The 23,230-nt window shown below is 35.3% G+C and overlaps 2 protein-coding genes and 1 non-coding gene across 4 annotated transcripts in view; 1 reads left to right on the forward strand and 2 right to left on the reverse strand.

Moving 5' to 3' along the window:
• Positions 1-2,751: 2,751 nt before the first annotated feature.
• LOC138706355 (homocysteine S-methyltransferase-like) lies at positions 2,752-22,398 on the reverse strand. The gene is made up of 6 exons (XM_069835534.1): positions 22,216-22,398; positions 20,183-20,411; positions 19,315-19,482; positions 15,831-16,096; positions 5,153-5,367; positions 2,752-3,440 (listed from the first exon to the last, which is right to left on the reverse strand). The coding sequence occupies exons 2-6, from the start codon at positions 20,343-20,345 to the stop codon at positions 3,278-3,280; spliced, it is 975 nt and encodes a 324-aa protein (XP_069691635.1). The 5' UTR covers positions 20,346-20,411; positions 22,216-22,398; the 3' UTR covers positions 2,752-3,277.
• LOC138706842 (U6 spliceosomal RNA) lies at positions 7,061-7,163 on the reverse strand. Its single transcript, XR_011334090.1, has one exon. It is a non-coding gene; the product is annotated as a U6 spliceosomal RNA (small nuclear RNA).
• Positions 22,399-22,668: 270 nt separating the features above from the next.
• The window catches only part of LOC138706354 (prostaglandin reductase 1-like), a 32,225-nt gene continuing 31,663 nt past the window's right edge, over positions 22,669-23,230 (forward strand). Inside the window, exons 1-2 of one of the 2 annotated variants that reach the window (XM_069835530.1) lie at positions 22,670-22,840; positions 23,124-23,209. The gene's annotated coding sequence lies outside the window, so the exon portion shown is untranslated. Of the gene's footprint in view, positions 22,841-23,123; positions 23,210-23,230 lie in introns of both variants that reach the window. The other variant, XM_069835531.1, reaches the window with a different exon arrangement.

Here is a 23,230-nt window from a genome sequence, read left to right on the forward strand (position 1 = left end):
AGCCAGTCATTGTAGAACTACAGCAGATTACATCCTTAAAGAGCTCTTTCACAACATCCATTGTGAGGTCATGCCACCAGGAATTATGACAAAGTCTGAGTTCAATTTTGAAATCAGGTCCTTTACTTTTTACTTCTTGAGTAAGGTGTATCCTAAAAGAATCCAGAACCAACATGCCCCTCTTGTTAAGTGTTTAGTCTTCCATCCAAACAACCTTCAACCAATCTAGCTTCAGGTCATTCGTCATCCATCCTTTTATCTGGCAGCTTCTCTTTTAGCATGGTTTTCCTTCGTAAGATTACTTTACAAAGGAGGCAGCTTCCAGTTGTCAGCTAGGACACACAGCATGACACTAGTGGTTTTGATTAAGACATTTTCAGTGCCCTTATCGTTAACTGTCACATTGGCTGGCATGTCAAAATAGATGTGTGTCTGATAGGCATCACCAATATAGTTGAATTTTTTTACATGATGCTGAAATGCAATAAGGTTTCCGCAGGATGTGACCAATACTGGGAAGGAAGACAACTCATGGCTCAATGATATATATCAATGCACCTGCCATTACTTACTTACGAATGGTTTTTAAAGAACTTGGAAATTCATTGTCGCCCTCACGTAAGACCGCCATCGGTCCCTATCCTGAGCAAAATGAACCCAGTCTCTAGTCATATCCCACCTCCCTCAAATCCATTTTTAAATTATCCACCCATCTACGTCTCGGCCTCCCCAAAGATCTTTTTCCTTTCGGCCTCCAAATTAACTCTATATGCATTTCTGGATTTGCTACATGTTACATGCCCTGCCCATCTCAAACATCGGGATTTAATATTCCTAGTTACGTCAGGTGAAGAATATAATGCGTGCAGTTCTATGTTGTGTAACTTTCTCCATTCTCCTGTAACTTCATCCCTCTTAGCTCCAAATATTTTCCTAAACACCTTATTCTCGAACACCCTTAGCCTCTGTTCATGTCCAAGTTTCGCAACCATACAGAACACCCGGTAATATAACTGTTTTATAAATTTTAATTTTCAGGTTTTTTTTTTTAAAACAGTCTGGATGACAAAAGTTTCTCAACCGAATAATAACAGAAATTTCCCATATCTATTCTGCGTTTAATTTTCTCCCGAGTGTCATTTATATTTGTTATTATTGCTCAAGATATTTGAAATTTTCCACCTTTTCAAACGAAAAATTTCCAATTTTTATATTTCCAAATGCACCTGCCATTAGCTTAAATAAATAAATATGCTTCAGGAAGTCACTGTGCTAGTGTTGTTCTACACCATAACGAAAGCCCTACTCTCTTCATCATTCTTATGCACCAGCCATACTCACTTTGAAGGTCGCGCTATGCCTACTAATGGAAGGTGTCACTTTAACTCAAGTGCCAACATTCATATTATCTCTCACGTGATGGGGAAGCCTTAATTTCGTTTCTCACGCGCATACTCCACAACCCGATGCTCCGAAGTCATGAAAACTTCCCTTCTTAGATCCATCAAAAGATTTATGTGATGAATTCGTATTCTTTAACTTCTCTTTCATTTAACGCCATTTGAATGTTCGTTTCCATGACATCAAATTTTCTTCCTGCTGCAAAGTTTTTATTGGCCTCTGCTTCTTTATCACCATCTCGTAATGTCTACGAGAACCTGATGAAAACTGTGAACTTGTCAAACCAAGTGTTTCGATGGAATCACAATTTTATTGTTCGAATTCATTTAGATCCCAAGGAACTTTCGCTTAGAAAACATTTAACTTCTGCTGCTTCTACTGATCTACTAATGACTTCAAAACAATTTGTGATTGCGTTTAAATTAAAATAATTGTTGAGACTGTCCACTGTTGTGGAGTAACGGTTAACTTTCCTGACCATGAAACAAGCAGGCACAGGTTCAAATCCTGGTTGAGGTTTTTTCCGAGGTTTTCGCTCAACCACTTGAAACAGAATTGCTGGGTAACTTTCGACGTAGGACCTCGGATTCATTTCGTCTTCATTAGCATCATTTCATTAATCATCTTCAATAGTTACAGGTTGACGAGAAGAACATGACAGATGTGGTTCCAGGATCCACCTACAGATGGCATCTGTCTGCAGGAGCTGCAGGGGTTTCAATAAGTGGACTGCAGATATATCGGGGGAGTATAGCTCCCTCGGATAGATGGCACTCTGGTGAGTCGTCTCTCTGTTTAGAAATGCAGCAGATTCATCCACGTGAATTATGAACAAATGCCATCGATCAGAAAAGACTGCAAAGGAACATCATAGGGAGGAGGAAGGGCGTTCCTGTACACATGGACTCTGTGAGAACTGAATGCTGTGGCTGTATCAATAAAATGGCACAACACAGAGAATCACGCGCTTTATGAGCGGTCCTGACTTCAAAATCATCGCAATAAAGGAGGTTGTACAGTAAGCCTAAGGCTACTGTGCTTGCCTACAGGCCTTTCTCTGAAGGAAAAGAAAAAATTGTTGAGAGTACTGGTACATTTTACGATATTCCTATTGGCTATCGTAAATTTTATTTTCAGCTGCATGTAGTCATTGTTACATCAGCAATCTTTCACTCGGAAACTCAGCTATATACTATGCAATGCAAAAAACTATTACTTTCAGTGGGCGTAACAATATTCTTTAATCTGAGATTTTAAGATGACCTCAGATTTTTTAATTCGAGAATTCAGAAAGAAAATCTCGTCTTACATTCGGGTAAATACAGTAGTATAGTAAATAAATGTTTAAAGTGAGGTACAGAATAATTTATTTTCATGTTTTTAAACTTTATTCAATTACAATGTCTTCTACAGACTCATCACATTCAACCACATTTGTCTCACAAAAGCTTAAAAGAAAAAAAACAAATCTGAAAGATAGTGAAATTTTTAACTGATAACAGTTTTCTCTGAATGTATTATAAGTGATGCACAAATGCAATGCTCATATAAATATAGACCATAAATTTACTCTAAAATATTATACCATCATACTGATTTGATGAAAGTGCAAGTACAAACATCAAATAGATAAACCCACTTATTTTTTCAGTCTCCCCTCCTCCCTATTGAATCATAAAAATTCAATAAATTACCATTCTTTCAAGCAGAAAGCTACCAGCAACAGTAAACAGCCAAGGGTTTCTGAAGAATACTTTTGCAGACTATAAGATACTACAAAAAATTTTAAGTACCAATCTTATAAATTGAGCATCTGAAAAGTAACAGCCCTGTTCTCTTTTTAAGGCATTCATGTTTAGAAATACAACAATGTTAGCTATACAAGTTTCTTCCCAAGTAACCATTTCTTAACCTCAGACTTGATCTTAAGTATGTCTACTGCATATGTCCTGCAGCAGCCACCAACTGACGTCACTCCTAGATTTAGCCATTCTGATACAAAGCTTTCAAGTGGCCTGCACTCTTCTTGCTCAACCCACCTGAAAGGAAATAAATGCCTTAACTTTGTATTTGTGTTTCTTCTAGTTGGGGTTGATACAATAAGAAGACTGACTGATACATAAAATTTAATGTAGATTCGAAATAAGTAAAATTTAAAATAGGGTGCCATTTAAAAAAAATAAAGATTACTGTCACACCCTGTATGCCTGAACAACTAACTTTTTTCGAACACTGATATTATATTGTACGATTTTTTCCAACAGCTTTTGTATAATTTTTTTTTTTTTTTTGTAAAATTAAAATTTAATTCACATGAGCAATATTCCATACTTATTGTTCACCCAGTATATATATATACACACAGAGTGAACCGTAAAAAATATCATTAATTTCACGGGGTTATTCTTTGAGATATTTCGAACAGAAAAGTTTAATACAATTCGTCCTGCAAAGGAATTCTTCAATGTTACATTTGTTCGAATCAAATTTCTGCACATTTGAAGAACAAAACTAAAATTCTTTCAATCGTTTATCATCATAATAAACTGCTCTCTTAAATTGACTGAGCATTTTGGGAATTTAATCAATGGCTTTCCCAAAACACGCTATGAAATGATTGATATAAAAACAATTTTTATCTAAAAAAGAAAGCAAAAACAAGCAAAACTGCATTAAAGTTTTTTCTTTGAAATAACTCAAAGAATAACCCCTTGAAGTTAATGACGTTACTTTACGGCTCACCCTGTATATTTAGCATAATAATGTTATCTTATATTCTGTACGAAAACTGGACATTTGGCATCCCAGACACATTCTTTCGTGACAGATGTTAGAAATTCAGGACTGACCTGGTCAAACCAGAACATCTGGGAAGCCTAGATATTATCCACTCAGAAATCAAGTAAGCATAGCATGTGTATTAATTTAAGAAGTTTCAAATTGACCGCACAGTATCACTTGAGTGAAAACTATACCTGTAAGCACTAAGCACAAAGTTGTAGAAAATATAAATGAAGTGAAACGTCAGTCAGATTGTCAACAGATGCATCTATTACATCTTGTCGTCATTAAGCAATATTCTTTAAAGAAACGTCCACAATAGGTTCCACAAATCAAATTAGGCGATTTTCTATAAAAGACGTCAAATGTAAATACTATACAGTAACTGTATCACAATTCAATAATAAATAAAGTTATAAGTGCATTTCATAAGAATAATTAATTAACCTTCTTCATTCTTGATTACACACTTTTAGAACTTGTATGTACTGGTATTACTGATTTAAATGAATAAATAACAACTTCACTGTGTTAATAATTAAATTGTGGTGTTATTTGACCTGATTCACTAGTTTCGATGTAGTTTCCACCATCCTCTGAATTTAATAGATGAGTGAATTAATTAATTTTTATATTGGGTGAATAAAATTTTTGTTTTATCACAGATATATGAGAGTAAAGCACGTCCCCCAACTGTCATGTTGTAACGGGGTGTTACTGCAGTAGTAACTGACATGAATTTTTAGAGAAGGCTAACATTTCCAAAGGATGAAATCCGAAACAACAGAAATGACATTCTATTACAGATCGTATTAAAGATGGTATGATGATAAGCAAGGATAATGGGAGGACAGACTGGCTTTACTCTGTAAAACTTTACAAAGTCACTGATTAAAATTCTGCTCTTACTATGGAGGTGACATTGTGGATAATGCTTCTTATGAATGGTCACATTTCAACAATAACTTACCCTTTCTTTGCATCATATATCTCTCCTCTGTTTGGGTAAACAACAAGTGGAATTGGATTCTCGGATCTGTCTGCATTGATGTTTCGTATAAGGGATGTTACAAATTTTGGATTGACACAGTTTGTACCAACAGCTACAAGCTGTGAAGGATTCATCTCCCAACATTTCAAAGCAACATCTTCAAACTTTTCCCCATGACTTGTATGATGTTCATCCTGTGAAGAAAATTATGCATAATTCTAATATATACAATATTGGAGTAATAATAAAATCACACACTATGTCAGACTTAAATGAACGTAATTCTTAATTTTTTAAGTGCTAAATTGCAAATTGATTGAAAAGAAGTAAGATTAATGATTACTTTGATATGTTTTTAAATATCTGTAACTAAATGGTACCGATAACTCAACTCCTAGTACGGTATAGTGATATGGTTTTATTGATATTTTTCATTTCATGAATCTTATATTATAGTATTACTAATGCTGTCTGAGTATTTCTTCTCAAGGTATTCTGCCAGTGGTGCAACAATATCAATCAAGAATGTAATCCTTGTTTATATGTTAATACTATGTCACATTTATGTGTGTTACTGTTGACAAAGCCACTTTCATTATCGTTGTAAAGGCCATTTTTCTGTGAAAAATGCCAGTAATCTAAAGAAAATCACCTTTCCCTGCCTTCGCCAACCGACTCACTCTTCAGAATTTAAACAAAAATTCAACGACTATTTGCTCTATACAGCTTACATCTTAATTAAATAAATAGCAACATGTAGATAATTCACTATAATGTCACTCTACATAGAAAATTATCCTGTTGTTCATGTTCTGCATAATGGTACAAAAAAGAATAAACAACACAATAATAAAACAGAATGTTCTGTAATCGATTAGTTTTTATTTTCAAATTCAATGTTAATTTTTCTTATTTTCCATTAAATTAGTTTATTTCAAGTTCACTGTTACTGAATGTTGCTTTGACAGTAACTGTACTTCTGTGTTCCTAACAAAAAATAAATAAATAAAAACATGGCTGCAGTAGACCAAACACAAAGTTCCTTTCCTAGTGCATGTTGAAACAAATATGATAAAGGTTCAACAAACAAAATTTAATAATGTAAGTGTTCTCTCATCTATTTGTTCCAAATGGCCGAGCCAGCTAAGCCAAAGAAATTAAACATGTCTTAATAAATATCTTCTCGTTCTTCTTTCAAGACACAATGGAAGTGATATATGTAATCCTTCAGATTGAAAGGGATGTAGGGCACACTTAAATGAATAGAGAACCTGCAACATTGCAACAATATTTTTCATAAAGAAGTGAAGGATGTCATGTTTTATTTAATGACGCTCGCAACTGCAGAGGTTTTATCAGCGTCGCCGGATGTGCTGGAATTTTGTCCCACAGGAGTTCTTTTACATGCCAGTAAATCTACTCACATGAGCCTGTCGCATTTAAGCACATTTAAATGCCATCGACCTGACCCGGGATCGAACCCGCAATCTTGGGCATAGAAGGCCAGCGCTATACCAACTCGCCAACCAGGTCGACTAAAGAAGTGAAACTATTGATATATGTATATGCATATTTATTTCAATCATCATCATCATCATCATCATCATCATCATCATCATCATCATCATCATCATCATAACACTTTTCATCGATTTGGACCAAATAATTGATCCGTTCTGGTCTCAGTTGTCCAGTAGTCATTTCAATAGTCGTCCCTGATGTCTTGTTCCCTAAATTGGTAATTTTTTATTATTCTTGAGAGACGACCTGGTGGCATCCATTGGATGTGTTCAAACCGTTATTTTTGTATTTTATCCAGCACTGATGTAGCTTTTAATTAATTTAAAATTCATGTAATAATTAGAAGCAGCATTTATAAAAACTAGATTTTAATGAGGATTCTTCAAAGTTTTGTATTTCATCCATGCACTGGGATCATGCTCATCTTCTATGTATCATTCCAATTTTAGTATAACTATGCACGTCGAAGCAATGGAGACAGATGTTAGGTCCATTTTATTATTTCCATTACATAAAAGTCCATTACACTATGTCCATAAATATATGTCCAATGAAGTATATGTCCACTTTATTTTTGTCCAATTGCACAAATTTTATGTCCACATTTTTACGTCCACTACATGACTGTACAACACATTATGTCCACCTACAAATTTACTTCAATTCCCTACTCAATCTCTTCTGCCTGCCCATATTCATACAGCTTCAGATGATAACTAATAGTTTTGAGGTAAGTTCTGATATGCCCTTCTTCATTGTAGTGGTTGTAATTTCGAACAATCTCTTCTACTCGACTTAAATTTTGTAGGTACGATCTTTTAATAGGGTGTCGCACATTCAAATGCCCCCCAAGCAATTGGACTATTATAATTTCATTATTCCTTTGGTCTTTTTTGATAAATTCCATGAATTTCCAGACCGACGCATGATGTGTGACGATATGTTTCTGAAAGCAGTTGTGCCAGCCCTCGACTACGTGAGTTGTTCGATGTTGTCCTGCCAGAACCTGATAAGTGTTCCATATTTCAGGTGCGAATCCAGGTGGCATTGCTCTTCTTATTCCTCGAGCAGGTGTTCCTCGGATGTAAGTTCTTTCCATGTGCAATGCTAAATCCATTACGTCAGGCTCAATATTATCTACAAGGCTCTCAAAAAGAGCCTGAACATCTTCCAGTGGTACAAATGGAATTGACATGAAAGTGGACTTAAATAAATGTGGACATAAATAAAAGTGGACATAAATGAAAGTGGACTTAAATAAAAGTGGACATAGCAGTCAAGGACCCAAAAAAAATGGACGCACATAAAATGTGGACATAAATGAAAGTGGACAAAAATATTAGAGGACATAAGTCATATGGACATGGTTTGAATGGACTTAACGTCTTGGAAGCGAGATCAAGGCACACCAGGGGCTGTAGAGATAAGAAGAAGAAGAAGAAGAAGAAGAAGAAGAAGAAGAAGAAGCATAATAAGCTCGTGTAAGTGACAAAAGCAAACTTGTTAATGATGATGACTTGCATAATTAACATTTTCAGATTCTGTTCTGCTTTTGTTACAATATTTCTCTTGTTCATATAGGACTATTCCAGGCGACCCTTGGTTATAGCCCTTTTAGAGAGTTCCGATCACTACCATTGTAACAATGTTGTCATGGACATAACTTCATGGCTTGTTTCAGTCTCACCATACATCAAGAAGACTTCATTCATAGCCATGTTTAGTTTTATTACAGGATAACTTTCTCTGAGAGTTGTGATTGGTCACAATGATTCCTGTCAATTCAAAGCATCTTTCAAATATGATTTAAAATATTAGTGTAGTAGGCCTGTAACTCAAGGATGCTAAAGCAATACTCGTATAGGATTGTCTTCCATTATGTGTCCCTTTCTTTTCAGAAAAAGTTCATATAACATATACTTACAAGATGAACAGGTAAGTAAATTTCAATTTTCTCCAGGACCGCAGGCAGGGGGGAGGGGAGGGGTGAGATAGATGAAAGGATCAATCTCCCCCTCCCTCCAAAATCAAGAAGATGAAGAAGGAAATTAGTTCTTCACAACAATCTACATTTGGCAGTTCATTTGCGTCCTGAGTAGTTTTTCTTTATGTTTTATTTATGGTAATAAGAGGAGTGGAGTTCGTTCAGTTCTGAGCAGTGATCTCGAATCTGAACTCTCTGAGTCAGTTACTAGTACCTCTAGTGATGAGATTAGAAACACACTGTAAAGAAATCATGTCCAGCTTGTTCATATGTATTTTCCAGATCTGCAGGAAGTTTTTAATAAAACCATGATCTAAACACATCAAAATCTAATCAATTGTTAAGTGCCATGGAAAGGAGTGAATTCATTGTTTCGCTGATTGCATGTAAAGAAATATTTTCATGAATTTTGCCTATAAACAAAGCACTACAAAGAGCCAATTGTGATCTCTCTCAGGTAACTAAAAACATTGTTAATTATGTTTTATTTAACGACACTTGCAACTCCCGAGGTTATATCAGCATCACCGGTGTGCCGGAATTTTGTCCCACAACAGTTCTTTATCATGCCAGTAAATCTACTGACATAAGTCAGTCGACATGGGCCAGGATCGAACCCACGACCTCGGACATGGAAGGCCAGCATTCTACCGACTGTGCCACCCAGACCGACTTGAAAATATTTTAGAAGTCTTAACTGACATGTGTGAAAGTGCAAAAGATGTGTTCAAAAGCTTTTCAGTTCAGAAATATCCCGTTTATCATGCTAAGCTGAGATGAAATTAATCATATGGTATCGAAATTTTAAATACCTCTGTGGAACATAACTGACCAGGATTTAAATATCGTCATATTCCGTTTTAATGCATGTGTGCGGTTTTTTCAATGATACAAATGTTGTTCACTAAAGTTGACATTAGGAGTCAAAAAGTTAATAGCTCCTCTCATTACCTCACTTCAAACACACAGATCAAATATTGGAATCACATGTGAAGCAACAATGCAGAAGACTACTCCAGAAGAAACATCTTTATTTCATTCCTAGATGATTTAAGAGGACAATTAAATGAATGATTCATTAATCATAAATCAATGATTTCATAATTATCTTTAATACTGTCAAAATTTTTATTTCGAATAAATTTTATTCAGCTTCCTCCAAGTGAAGGCTGCCTAGAAGACAAAGCTTACCATAAAATTGTTGTTATAATGGAAAAAAAAAAAAAAAAGAAAAAACAATGGAGGAGAAAAAGAATAAGAAATAGCACAATTAGAAATAATTGGAAAAGACTAAACAAAACATCATTAATTCCAGGAGAAACATAAAATTTCCTAGTATCTATTAGCTATTGGGTGATCACAGTCGTCTATTTAGCACTAGTTGCAAGACCCAACTTAAGTGAGCAGATTGCCATAGCAAAGAGATCAATCTATATAACTGTAGAGATGGTTTCTTAGGATTTTTATAGATACCTTCACTGCAGACATAGATACCGTACTTCAGGGACAAGAGTTTGTCCTAGACCAAACTGCTTACAAAAATGCGCGAATCTTTTTGTGATGGTTCCTCTAGCTCCAATCAGTAATCCAATAACTTCGATCGACGTTAGATGATATTTTTCATTATAATATGGTATAGTTGGGTCGTATAGGTCGCATTTTTCCTGATGTACCTCAGCAGGTTGAACAGAAAACAATTCTGAGAGTATACAGTTAAATGCTATTACTGCATCATTTCCTATGCTACTCAACAATGATGGACTTAAATCAGAATTTTAAATATGGGAATGTAAATGGAAAAAAATTTCAAAAGTTGATTGGCCAGAGTGTACACTTACATTGTTATCTCAATGTAATAAGCACTTCTTTGCAAGCATAAACAGTACATTACGTATCTTAGGCACATTCCTGTGTCTACAGTGACACCTGAAAAAAACATTCTCTACACTAAGAAGGCTGAAGAAATATTTGTCCAATTGCATGTAAGACGAAAGGCTATGACTTTGCTTTGATGTCTGTTCATAGAAGCATTGCCATTCAAATCAAACCTGAAGAAGTGATAGAAAAGTTTATCAGTGCTGCTCTTTGTAGACTTATAATGTGAACTACACTGATTTAATCAGGTGTGCCTTTTTTTTTTTGTATACTGTATCGGAAAAGAGCATAACACTACATACCAGTAAGTCATTCCTTCCCAAAAAATAATTCTGGCTATGGCCCTGATTTTGTACAGACGAGTATTTTAATATCAAGGTCACTGAGTAGAGTGCAGTCCCCATACTGTATTTTCCTACATGTTATGTTGCTGTCAACCAAGAAGGATAAAATGAATTAGTTAAATTATTATGCTATTCCACAAAGCGTACTTTTAAAATGATTTACATGTGCTAATATAGTAAGCACAGGATGATTTCATGGTGAAAAAGTTTCAAGACAGCTTTACTATTCACCAATTATTTGAAAATTTTCGTCAAATAGAAAGTATTAAGGACAAGAAAATTGGACATCAGCATAAAGTTTAGATGATTGCTCATTACCAGTGGAATTCCTCTATCAATCTAAATGTAATGTTTTATTTAACGACGCTCGCAACTGCAGAGGTTATATCAGCATCGCCGGATGTGCCGGAATTTTGTCCCGCAGGAGTTCTTTTACATGCCAGTAAATCTACTGACATGAGCCTGTCGCATTTAAGCACACTTAAATGCCATCGACCTGGACCGGGATCGAACCTGCAACCTTGGGCATAGAAGGCCAGCGCTATACCAACTCGCCAACCAGGTCGATTCTATCAATCTATACACACAGCTAAGAAATTATTAAATACAAAATTGTTCAAAATTACAGTGGTGCAATAACTACAAGCCAGCAATCCTCTATGTAAGGGTATCTGTTGTGAGTGCATTCTAATGTGATTCACGGAAAAATTTACACTTATCTTCTCCTCTTTTTGGAAGAGGCCTGGTTTGATCTTCATAGTTATAGGAATCTATCCCCCAACAAAAAATATATTATCTATATGCTGTGTGATACGAAAGTCACTTGCCAAATGAGGAAAACAACATTATTTTGAAATGATAAATGTAGGTATAATGCCATAACATACTTTCTTTTGAACGAATCTCTTATTAATCAGTAATCACACTAAAATCACATTCTACAATGAAAATAATACCATACAGCACAACATTGGATTACCCTCAGGTAAACATCACTAGGTTTGCATGTAAAGATTACCATTCACAGTGCAAATGCAGTGTACTATCACAAATGTTCAAAGTGTATTTCATTTATGCAAATCTTGCTTTCAGGTAGCTCCCTGTGAAGGAGACTCGAATAATTTCAAGAGAAAAATTGTTCCGGGGTCGGGTATCAATCCCGGGACCTTTAACTTAGTGCACCAATGCTCTATCGACTGAGCTACCCAGGAACTACAACCGACACCACCTCAATTTTTTCCATTTATATCCACACACCTCAAGTGAGCTGACAACACGCCAGAAACCAAACTTTGAGTGCACACAAATTCTGTGTGACTTGAATTGTGGTTTTCTGTTAACGTACCTACAATGACATATACAGTAGCGTGCAAATTAATCCGAACAACGTAATTACTTATGCAAAAACACTCAAACGGGATAAAAAAAAGATCTAAGACATACCTCAGTAATCTATGTGGCCTCCCTTGTTCCTAATAACAGCTCTGAGACGATTTGGCATGGATTCCACTAATTTCCCACAAATGTTCTTCATTTCTTCATCGCGAAACCATACATCAATGAGGGCAGAAATCATCTTCTCCTTTGTAGAACAAGCCATTTTTTGCATTCTTCTTTTGCAAATTGACCACAAGTTCTCAATGGGGTTGATGTCAGGTGAGTTGCCTGGCCAGGGGAGTACCTGAATATTCTTCTTGTTGAAGGATTCTGTAGTTTTTCGAGATGTATGGCATGGTGCCAGGTCTTGTTGGAACTCACCTCTGCCATCCGGAAATGATTTTTGCAGCTGGGGTACGATTCTGGTTTCCAATAAGTGAATATATTTGTCAGAATTCATCATTCCCTTGATAGGTATTAATGCTCCAGGCCCTTCATGTGTAAAACAACCCCAAAATATTACTTTAGAGGGGTATTTGGGTGCTTGTTGGAGATGAGCTGCTGTTACTTTTTCGGATCCTTTCCGTATGTAAGAAACACGGTGGCCGTGGACCTCGAAATGAGACTCATCGGAAAAAAGTACATTCTTCCAGTCATTCACTGTCCAGTGTTGATGTAATTTTGCCCACATTAAGCGTTTTTTGCACATAAGAGGGGTTAGCAGTTGCTTCTTAATAGGCTTATGAGCCCTTCGTCCAGCTTCCAAAAGCCTACGCCGCATTGTTGTGACGTGAATATTCGCTCCAGTGGTAGCCATTAACTCGTGGGTTAAGTCGACAGCAGTTAGTCTAGGATTTAATTTACTTTTCCTGACAATTAAACGATCATCTGCAGGTGAAGTCTTCCTTTTCTGGCCACAGTTTCCTTTTTTCTGGGGTGTGATGGATCCAGTCTCCCTGTATTGTTTTATGATCGAATTAACAGTAGCCAAACCGATGTGACATTCTGCAGCAATTTGCTTCTGTGTCATAGAAGAATGCTCTGCTAATGTTATCATTTTAGACAATTTTCGTGGAGTTGTATCCATTTGCGAAGACGACAGAATGTACACAGGATTGCAGTATTAAGTCTTCAACACAACTGAAATGCTTATAAGTACAAAATGACAGGCAAAATGTCACATATTATAAAAAAAATAATAACGACAGACCTTCAACAATGGAATTACACATACTACAGATGTCAATTAAAGCGGTATGAGCAGCTGTGAGGCCAACAATGACAGAAAGTGTAAAAATATGTCGATTAATTTGCACGCTACTGCATATTATGCAAATCTGGCTTTCAAGTATAGCTGCCTGTGAAACAGACTTGAATAATTTCAAAGGAAAAATTGTTCCAGGGCCGGGTATTCATGTATTTCATTTACTTGACAGTGTTTCATCTGATCCTGTCATTCTTCTGTTGCTCTTAGAAGTGTTGCTCGTGAAATGTGTTGGATGACATGAGTGATCCTTTTGTTTTATTTCATCGATCCTTTTATTTTATTTCGTCTATAGAGGCAGGCTGTCTGAAAAACACGTTATTTCACATACATCCATAGAAAAACATCTAGAGGTGTGAAGTCTGGTGACCACAGAGGCCATGACTAAGCTTCAATCCAGTGCACATCGAACATGTTATTTAATTTCTTATGAACTGTTATAGCATAATGTGCTGTGGCGCCATCAAGCTGAAACCACATCCTCATCAGTTTGTTCAGTGGTAAATTTAATCATATAAGAAGTCCATTACAATGTTATCCAACAATTCGCCAAATTTGTATTGGTTCACATTTCCATAAAGAAAATATGATCCCACAATCATGTCATCTAGTATTGCATACCACACCATTACATTTTGAGCACTAGGATTATTCAATTCACGCATCCATCTTGGGTTTTCTTTGAATCATTAGCGTGAGCATTAAATTTATAACCATATCCATCTAGAAAGAATAGGCATTCGTCACTGAGAAAAAAAAACATGCTGAAGGGAAGACTGTCAATATTCAAATATTATATGATCCAATTGCAGTAAGCTTATCTCTTCTGTGGATCATTTTCTTGCATCGTGTGTACATACTGCAATTTGTAGTAGTGGAAACATGTTCATCTCAATATTCTGCAAACAGATTCTCTACTAACAGCACTCTCTCAAGCCACATAGAACAATGACCTTACAGGACTAACCGACATCTCTGCAATCACATCCAAAGGAAATTGTTTATCTGAGCCCAATTTAGGGTAATCACTTCATTTCATGTCGAGCACATTAAACACTTTTCGTATTTAAGTAATAAACTACCTCTACATTGATGTAGATGGTTTCGGAATGTCTGAATGACGACAATGAAACTCGTCTGCAACTTTCCTTGTTGTTGTGCGACCACCCAACAGAGCATACTAGCTCCACTTGCTCTTCAGGAGTCAACACGATCTCTTCAATTCTCAATCAATATCAATCACAGCTCAAAATAATAATGACCTCTCCTTCAGCTCCCAATAACTTCAAACAATAAGCAAAACAAAACACTAACTGTAGTGTTGTTGTTTACCATGTCCTACTTCACAATTAAATCACAAAATATAGATATAAATAAAAGAAAGGACCCATTTCCAAATAGAATAATGCATTCTATTTGGCAAGTGACTTTCGTCTGATATAATATAGGTATATTGAAGCTTCAAAAAATCCAACCGTCTCCTCCATGAAAGCCCCTTCGAAAATAGGAGTATGGTGCATCATTAGTAGCTGAAGTAATAGGCGAATTTTTATGGGTTAACAAAAAGGGAGCCTTTTATTATTTTGCCTATTTAAACAGGATTCTGTCAAGCACATAGAGCCAACTTTTCAATGTTTGCTTGCAAACAGTCATGTGTTCTGACAATATGTTAACAAAAATAATGTATGGGCTCATGAATCTCCGTGACTTTTATCTATAAAAGAATTTAAAAAGCTAAGTATATAAATAAAAATATCGTAACTGGGAAAAACAAAAATAAAAAAAAAGTGCAATGCATTGGAACAGTGTCTTCATATGAAAATAGTCCAAAATAAATGTTCGGTGTGCAACAGGTAATAACAAGGTGAATAAAAGCCTCTTTTTAGCCTATGTATTTGAAAAAGTGGCAACAAGTAATGTTTATTTTATTTTATTTATTTATTTAATGCAGGGCTGTAGAGTTTATCTTTAGCCGTGATAATGGCAACATGCAATAGTACAACATGTAATGTAATATTATTAAATGAGGTTGTAAAGTTCCACATCAATGTAATTGTAAATGTGTAATATAAAACGATAAAATAATTAAATAAATGAATGAGAAGTTCCATAGTCATAAAATATTTCCTTCTTTTATAAAATTCAAATCATTTTTGTCCACTTTTTCTATACTTCACATGAAATCAACTTCGTCTACACATTGAGTGTACAAGTTTTGTCTTCCTCTCTCACAAAATGCATCATACTAAATTTGCATGAAAGAACGAGTAACATTTAACATGCAACACAAACCTTACATGAAAAAGAAAGCCAGGCTTTCTGTTCTGGAAATTCCTTGAGTAACTGTACAAGAGTTTCTCCCTCCTTTTGTGCTGGAATGGTTTCAAGAGCAAGCAAATCTACACCAGCTTCCACCAGAGCCTGAATTCTGGTTCGATGCCAATCCTTCATTTCTTGTTCACTCACATTTTCTACATAGTTGCCATTGTACTCCGAACCATCATGTAACGATGCCCCATATGGCCCTACAGATCCTGCTATTAATATCTTCCTAACATCTATAAAAAGGGAAATAATGTAATTAATTTATAAGCCGATGGAAAAAACTACATACTTCGACATAATACTGCATGATATAATGGAGTACAAAATGTGTGTCTGTGTGTCCAATGCAGACTCACTTCACTTGCGCAATTCGGGTTCCACATATTGTGGAGAGATGACAGGACTGTGATCCATTTTCAAGTTGCACACCACTTCGGCGGGCCACACTATGCATGATGTGTATCTGTGTGGAGAGTTATGTCATGTGCTAGGGTGAGTATACTGTATGTGTAAGTGTAGTGCAGGGAATGGGTGAGGATGATGATGAAGATTAGGAAAGGAGAAGGGGAAACCCAATGCCGGCACATAGCCAACTCCTGTCGAATAGCACCAAAGGAGCCGCCAGGCTTAATATCCTCGTCTGACAGACGAATCACTGTCAACAGTGACATATGCCTTCTCTTCATATGAGTACAAAATATGTTAGACCTTAAATTATAATACGATGAAAGAGTAATGGAACAGAGAAAAATTCTCTCCGGCACCGGGATTTGAACCTGGGTTTTCAGCTCTACGTGCTGATGCTTTATCCACTAAACCACACCGGATACCACCCCGGCATCGGACAGAATCGTCTCAGATTAAGTTCCAACTCTTGGGTTCCCTCTAGTGGCCGCCCTCTGCACTACGTCATAGATGTCTATGAACGTAGGACCGAAGTCCACACATGTGCTGAGGTGCACTCGTTATGAGTGACTAGTTGGCCGGGATCCGACGGAATAAGCGCAGTCTTAAATCATGAAGTGATTTATGCATATCATATATATTATTTTAATGTACCGAAGTACATATGATATTTCCATGCAGATATTCTGCGTCATCATACAATGAAAGAGTAATGGAACAGAGAAAAATTCTCTCTGGCGCCGGTGTGGCTTAGTGGATAAAGCATCAGCACATAGAGCTGAAAACTCGGGTTCGAATCCCGGCGCCAGAGAGAATTTTTCTCTGTTCCATTACTCTTTCATCGTATGATGACGCAGAATATCTGCATGGAAATATCATATGTACTTCGGTACATTAAAATAATATATATGATATGCGTAAATCACTTCGTGATTTAAGACGGCGCTTATTCCGTCGGATCCCGGCCAACTAGTCACTCATAACGAGTGCACCTCAGCACATGTGTGGACTTCGGTCCTACGTTCATAGACATCTATGACATAGTGCAGAGGGCGGCCACTAGAGGGAACCCAAGAGTTGGAACTTAATCTGAGACGATTCTGTCCAACGCCGGGGTGGTATCCAGTGTGGCTTAGTGGATAAAGCATCAGCACGTAGAGCTGAAAACCCGGGTTCAAATCCCGGCGCCAGAGAGAATTTTTCTCCGTTCCATTACTCTTTCATCGTATGATGACACAGAATATCTGCATGGAAATATCATATGTACTTCGGTACATTAAAATAATATATACTTAAATTATAAATTCGCATTATATGTGTAAAATTCATTATGATGGAAACTATTCTGTTGTTCAGGATTCAAAGTCTAGCCAGTGGTAATCACTCTTTTTGTGCTAATCACCTATTTTATGCAGATTATTTTACTGAAAAAGGAAAATTATTTTCCTCATTCAGAGTGCACCATTTTATGTTCTTCAGTTAGTCTACTAAAATGCGGAAGGTCACTAGCTGTATACTCAGAACTCACTGATGTGCTAGAACGAGATGGTGTCAGTGAAATGATCATGAAGCACGTGTTGTGTGCTTATGTGAGCCATGGGTGACGAGGCATTGATGATTATCACTAGAGCTCGGAAGTTCTGGATTACGGGAGCAATATCGTACTACAATGTATTCTGTCTTTCATATTATGAGTATTTTATAAATAAAAATTATGTATTTTTAATTATATGTTCCTCTTTTTATCGATATAATTCCAGGTCCTTATTAACACGGATAATTAGGAGTTTGCTGTGATTCTAATTTGTGTTTTTCTAAGATGATTAGGCCTATATCATACTAAGAGATATGGGAAACACTGTTCCAAAACTTGATCTAGAGATCTGACACTTTATCTATGCATTCCGAAACCATTTTTGTGCAAGAGAGGAGTATGAAAGACAGGGATGAAAGATTGTGCACTCTATCATATCAGTTGTTAAAATTTAAGAAAAGGCCATAATTATATATTTTTAAGTATCAAATATATTAGAATAACAGAAGAGTAAAGCAAGAAATTCTAAGAATAACTTATACTGTAATACCTACATTCATCTTACAAAATATTCAATTCGTCTCTGAAACCAATGCTAAGCATGTGCACATGAATTGAAATTTTTGTTGAGAGTTGTAGTGAGGCATCTCTTTCACTGCTCTGATATCGTTGGAGCACACAGAGTGTATGAGTCCACAGATCATAGGAGTTACTTCTTTCACTGTTCATTTATTTTATTAGATGTTCTCAATGACAACTGAACTGGTCACCAGACATGTCCAGCAATATTATACTAGAAATGCAGACTTTCAAATTAATTAACAGTTACTGAACTCAGAATATGGACAGAAACACCATGTTCAGGGCTTAAAAAAAGCCCTTGTCTGCTCGTCTATGATGAGTGAAAAAAATTCTGATTTTTAACCGCACTTTTGTAGTTCGACCATGCTGACTACTGAAGCTTTTGCCCGACTGGTGAGTCACCGTCACATTTTTAAAGCCCTGACCATGTTACACCAATTTTTACATGTATATTATTATTATTATTATTATTATTTTCTTAATTTATTTACAGCTCTTATACAAATTGAAAGAATTTCGTGAAATAATGGGTTTGTAAGTGGAGAAGGAAAAGATTATAGAAATCCTGTAGTGATGTTTCAGTTATAGTATTCATAATATATTAACATTTTAAGTTTTAAAAGTTTACTGTCATAATACGATGGTAAGGATGCAGTAGCTTGTTACATCTGTCCCATTTCTGTGATTATGTTCCATTTTAAGTCAAAATGTTACAGTAAACCTAAGTGGAGTATTAATAAAATAATTTTATATTTACATGGGGCCAAAATCATAAAAATGGTTGCTTCTTTCTGAATTATTTCCTCTGGTTCAAGAATGTATGAAAATATCTTCACCATTCTTACCTCTTACCTCAAATTGGAAATGTATAAAATATGTTTTCATTAACAACAGAAATTTTATCTCATAGCTACTGCTTAGTGAATTAACCTTTATTGGCGTCCTCTTCTTCTTTCATGAACAAGGATACAGCTTCTTTTGCCAAGTGTACTGCATGCTTGATCAATTTGTAACTTTCCTCTTCACTAAGTTTCAAGTATGTAATAAATCCCCCAACACTAGCCTGATATGTTGCTGTTATTATTACATCAGCTCCAGCTGCAATGGGAAGAAATGGTGCTATTTAAGAATTAAGTCTTGTGTTGGCTTATAGCCCTAGCATCACAAATAATGTACGTGTTTTCCAAGTCACTGTGTATCAACTCCAAATATTTATTTTGGCAATTATAATTTGTAATAAAACTAGCTAAAGGCTACTGTATGCTGATAATAAATGGCAAATATGCACATTGAACACGATGAATGTGTCAAATTTTTACTCCCTCATTGTATCAAAATAAAGAAGTGGTTATGTAGGCAAAAACAAATACGAAATATGCATCTCAGATATGCAATTTCAATTTAAAATTACTGTAGGAATAAATGCCAATGAATTTACTTTATACTTTGTATGCTGTGTTTGTCATGAATTCTCTCTCTGCTGGCACATCCTTTCCCAGCACCAACACCATACTGAAAACAAAGTCACTGAATTCTTTTTATAAATTTATTAAATGTTCAAATTATGATGGTTATAGTTTAGCATTTGACGAGAAAATTAATTAGCACTTGCTGTATGCTAAGATAGTTGTTTTTTTTCTTCTTTTTTTCCCCCTAAAGGAATGAGATTTAATTTAAACAGGTATCTGTATTATGAAATTCAGTTTTCAATTATTGCAATTATAAATTTTATTATTGTTTAAAGGAAAAATACTAACATTCTTCACGGAATTTTCACACTCAATGGAGAAAGACATACCTCTTAAGAAATCCAAATGTGTTTTAATAACAGCATCTGGGTTAGTAGCAAGGAAACTTGCAGTCCACAAAGGTGTACCATCCACTTTGTCCTCAACATTGCAATTCAATTGTGTTGAAAATCCACCATCAAGCACAAGAATTTGTCTTTCGATTTCACTCATGTTCTTCCACTTACCTCTTATATTCTGATTTAATATAAAAATTCTTTGCCCAGGATATTAGTTACTCTGTTAAAGTAAAAGATTATAATATACAACAGAGAGAAGAATTGAAACACTGAATTTATCGTAGATACAGTATGATATGGGGTTATGTATTTTTCAAGCGTGTTTTTGGGTATTCCCCAGAAAAGCTACACCCAAGAAGGTACAATTTTCTTTCGCTTTATTCATTTCTGTGATATGTACCTATACGGTGATAAACAAGTGGCTTTAGTTTGCAGCCACAAATACATTCAATATAAAAACTGTTCGATATTTTCCTATATAATTATTGTAATGCACTGCAGTAGCGTCCCCTGCATGTTATTAATTACCAACATAACACGCGAAAGGTCCAGGCCGAATTACTAGGGAAATGGTCTGTTTCCCTAGTATTGTGTTCTGGACCTCTTGAATGTTAGTCTATATTATTTGTAACAAGTGTGGCGGAGGGCTACAACAGTGCATTACAATATACAGGTAAGTATCAAACGAGTTTTATGTTGAAAGGGCCTATTTGTGGCTGCAAACGAAAACCACGTAGTTATCATTATATACGTATGTCTCACAGAAGCCAGTTTAGATGTAGCTTTTCTGGAGAAATACTACATCTTTTAGTACGGAAAAGAAGACATCATTATTAACAGAATTCATATACATGGAAACTTCTTCTTCTTTCTCTAATGAACGTTTCCGTTTGTATGGGTCTTCCGACTTAGCCTCCTCCAGACATCTTTATCCTCCCAAGATTTTTCGTTCATCACTGGAAACTATATAGGTTAACCTCCTCCAATAATCTTATTTTAATTGTATAATTTCTTTGTGTAATATCTAAAGAACTTTAAAAAATGTAAGGACTGAAACATGCAAGTCATAATATTATGCTGTGTTTGCAAAAGATTTGGGATACGTGTAGAATTTAATCTCTGCAAACTGAAGAAGAACGCTGGAGTTTAACATCCAATAATATTGTACTGTATAATATGTAAGGACTTAAATGTTGTGAAAGATACTAAGATCACAGCCTTGGATCGGCAAGCCATATCCAATTAAAGAAAACAAGAAGAATCCCTACAAAGATCTTTGAAGAAAGTATCCACGAAATAACTATCTTACGATTGCTAACAAGATAGGAGGAAAATATCGTTCGTAGAAATGCAGTAAGTTACACACTTGAGGAATGTGAAGCTGTTGACGAGGAGTTGGAAGGTTGTGAGAAATTGTGTTCCGTAAGGAAAGCCAAGGCGAACAAGAGATAGACACATAGTAGACTATAATGGGAGTTGAATGGAATCTAATCTTCTTTCTACTTTGTTAAGTTTTAATCTAAGGATCATTTAATGCGTTATAATGGACGCTACATTTTTTTTTATTTAAAAGTTACATGTTAATGGCTCGCCTCATTAATATTCAACGAACTATCTACTCTTAATGTAGGCTTAATAATCTCTCTATACCTAATTATAACATAAAATTAATTGAAAAACTCGATACTAAAATATTTCAAAATTCCTATATCTCAAATGGACAATCTAACGAACATACCGTTGAAATACATGCTATACAGCAAATGACGAGCAGTAAAAGAGCTTAGGAAGTTTTACGAGTATTAGTTTACGGACTAGGTACTGTATTACTTTCATTTACAAAACATATTTACAACGGATAAAATTCTGAACATTATTTTACGGGCATTGTAATCCTTACAACATAAAATATTTTAAGACTTTCGAAAGGCTTGACTTTAAATGACAGTTCCTCCGCGTAAGTTTTACTGTATATAAAATTGAGGTTAGTGTCATGTTAACTATTCTATACCTTCCATACCTACCACTTCAGACCTTATAAACTGTAATCAGACTTGACGACATCTGTATGTATTATTTCAAGATCAATCTATCTGTAAGTCAAGAAGAAATAATTTATTGAGAAGTAAAGGCTTAAAATTTCCAACAAAAGCAAATCCGCCATTACTGACTGACAGCCATTCTAAGCAATAGGGCCAACTTTGAAGTGCCGAGTCTCGTAAACAAAATGCAATGGAGCATGTATGTTTAATAATATTATAATTGTTAAATTCATTGTTTAAACTATGTAATTGTTGCACTATTCTTTTTTATTCTGGACCCTCATGATCAACTGCAGTTCAGCAGCAGACGAAAATTATTAAATTTTATTAATAGTTAAGACCGCAAAATGATTAAATAACGTAAACAACTGCATGTTTATGTCTTGGTTGGACTTTCAGACTAAAATCTAAGTCCGATTTAACTCAGTTTCTTTCATCATTGGGATTTGTACTTTGCATTGTCTCAGTGCAGCTTTCTTTTTGCAACTACTGTATAGAACAATGCAGGAACAATTCGGCTTACGAAAAAAGAACTAATCACAAGTAATTCTGAATTACTGCAAAGGCCGAGTCAATCTCTCTTGATAATATACCGTTTCTTTAAAAGGTAATAATATCATAACTAATAAAATGACTGAATAAGGCTTACTATATAAAATCCATGGATGACGGTTACAGTAACATAGTGTCAATAATAAACATTTTTATCTACAATAATTTTTATCACAACCACGTAAATATAACTGTGTGTAATATGTGGTAAATATGCTATATTAGAAGAGCATCATACTAGTTTTTTCATATGTACAAAAAACATTACTTTTTGCAATTTCGTCTATAATTTGTGTATATGTAATAGAATATGTACTGTAATGAATATTTGCTTCTAGGGTCATGTTGGCATTCTTGCGATTGGGCAACTCACATGATAAAGCAACATATTGAATAATATAAAACACGAAGCTTTTTAATTTTGGTTTGTATGGAAAACTATATT

This window comes from Periplaneta americana, chromosome 9, assembly GCF_040183065.1.
Source record: "Periplaneta americana isolate PAMFEO1 chromosome 9, P.americana_PAMFEO1_priV1, whole genome shotgun sequence".
NCBI lineage: Eukaryota > Metazoa > Arthropoda > Insecta > Blattodea > Blattidae > Periplaneta > Periplaneta americana.

Bases quoted from the DNA above. Each gene is read 5' to 3' on its own strand.
- LOC138706355 (XM_069835534.1), bottom strand. From the start codon at position 20,345: ATGAGTGAAATCGAAAGACAAATTCTTGTGCTTGATGGTGGATTTTCA. The intron at 16,097-19,314 runs GTTAATTCACTA...CCCTTTTTATAG, and splicing joins AGAAGAGGACGCCAATAAAG to ATGTTAGGAAGATATTAATA. The intron at 3,441-5,152 runs GTAAGTTATTGT...ATTTCCTTTCAG, and splicing joins ATATATGATGCAAAGAAAGG to GTGGGTTGAGCAAGAAGAGT.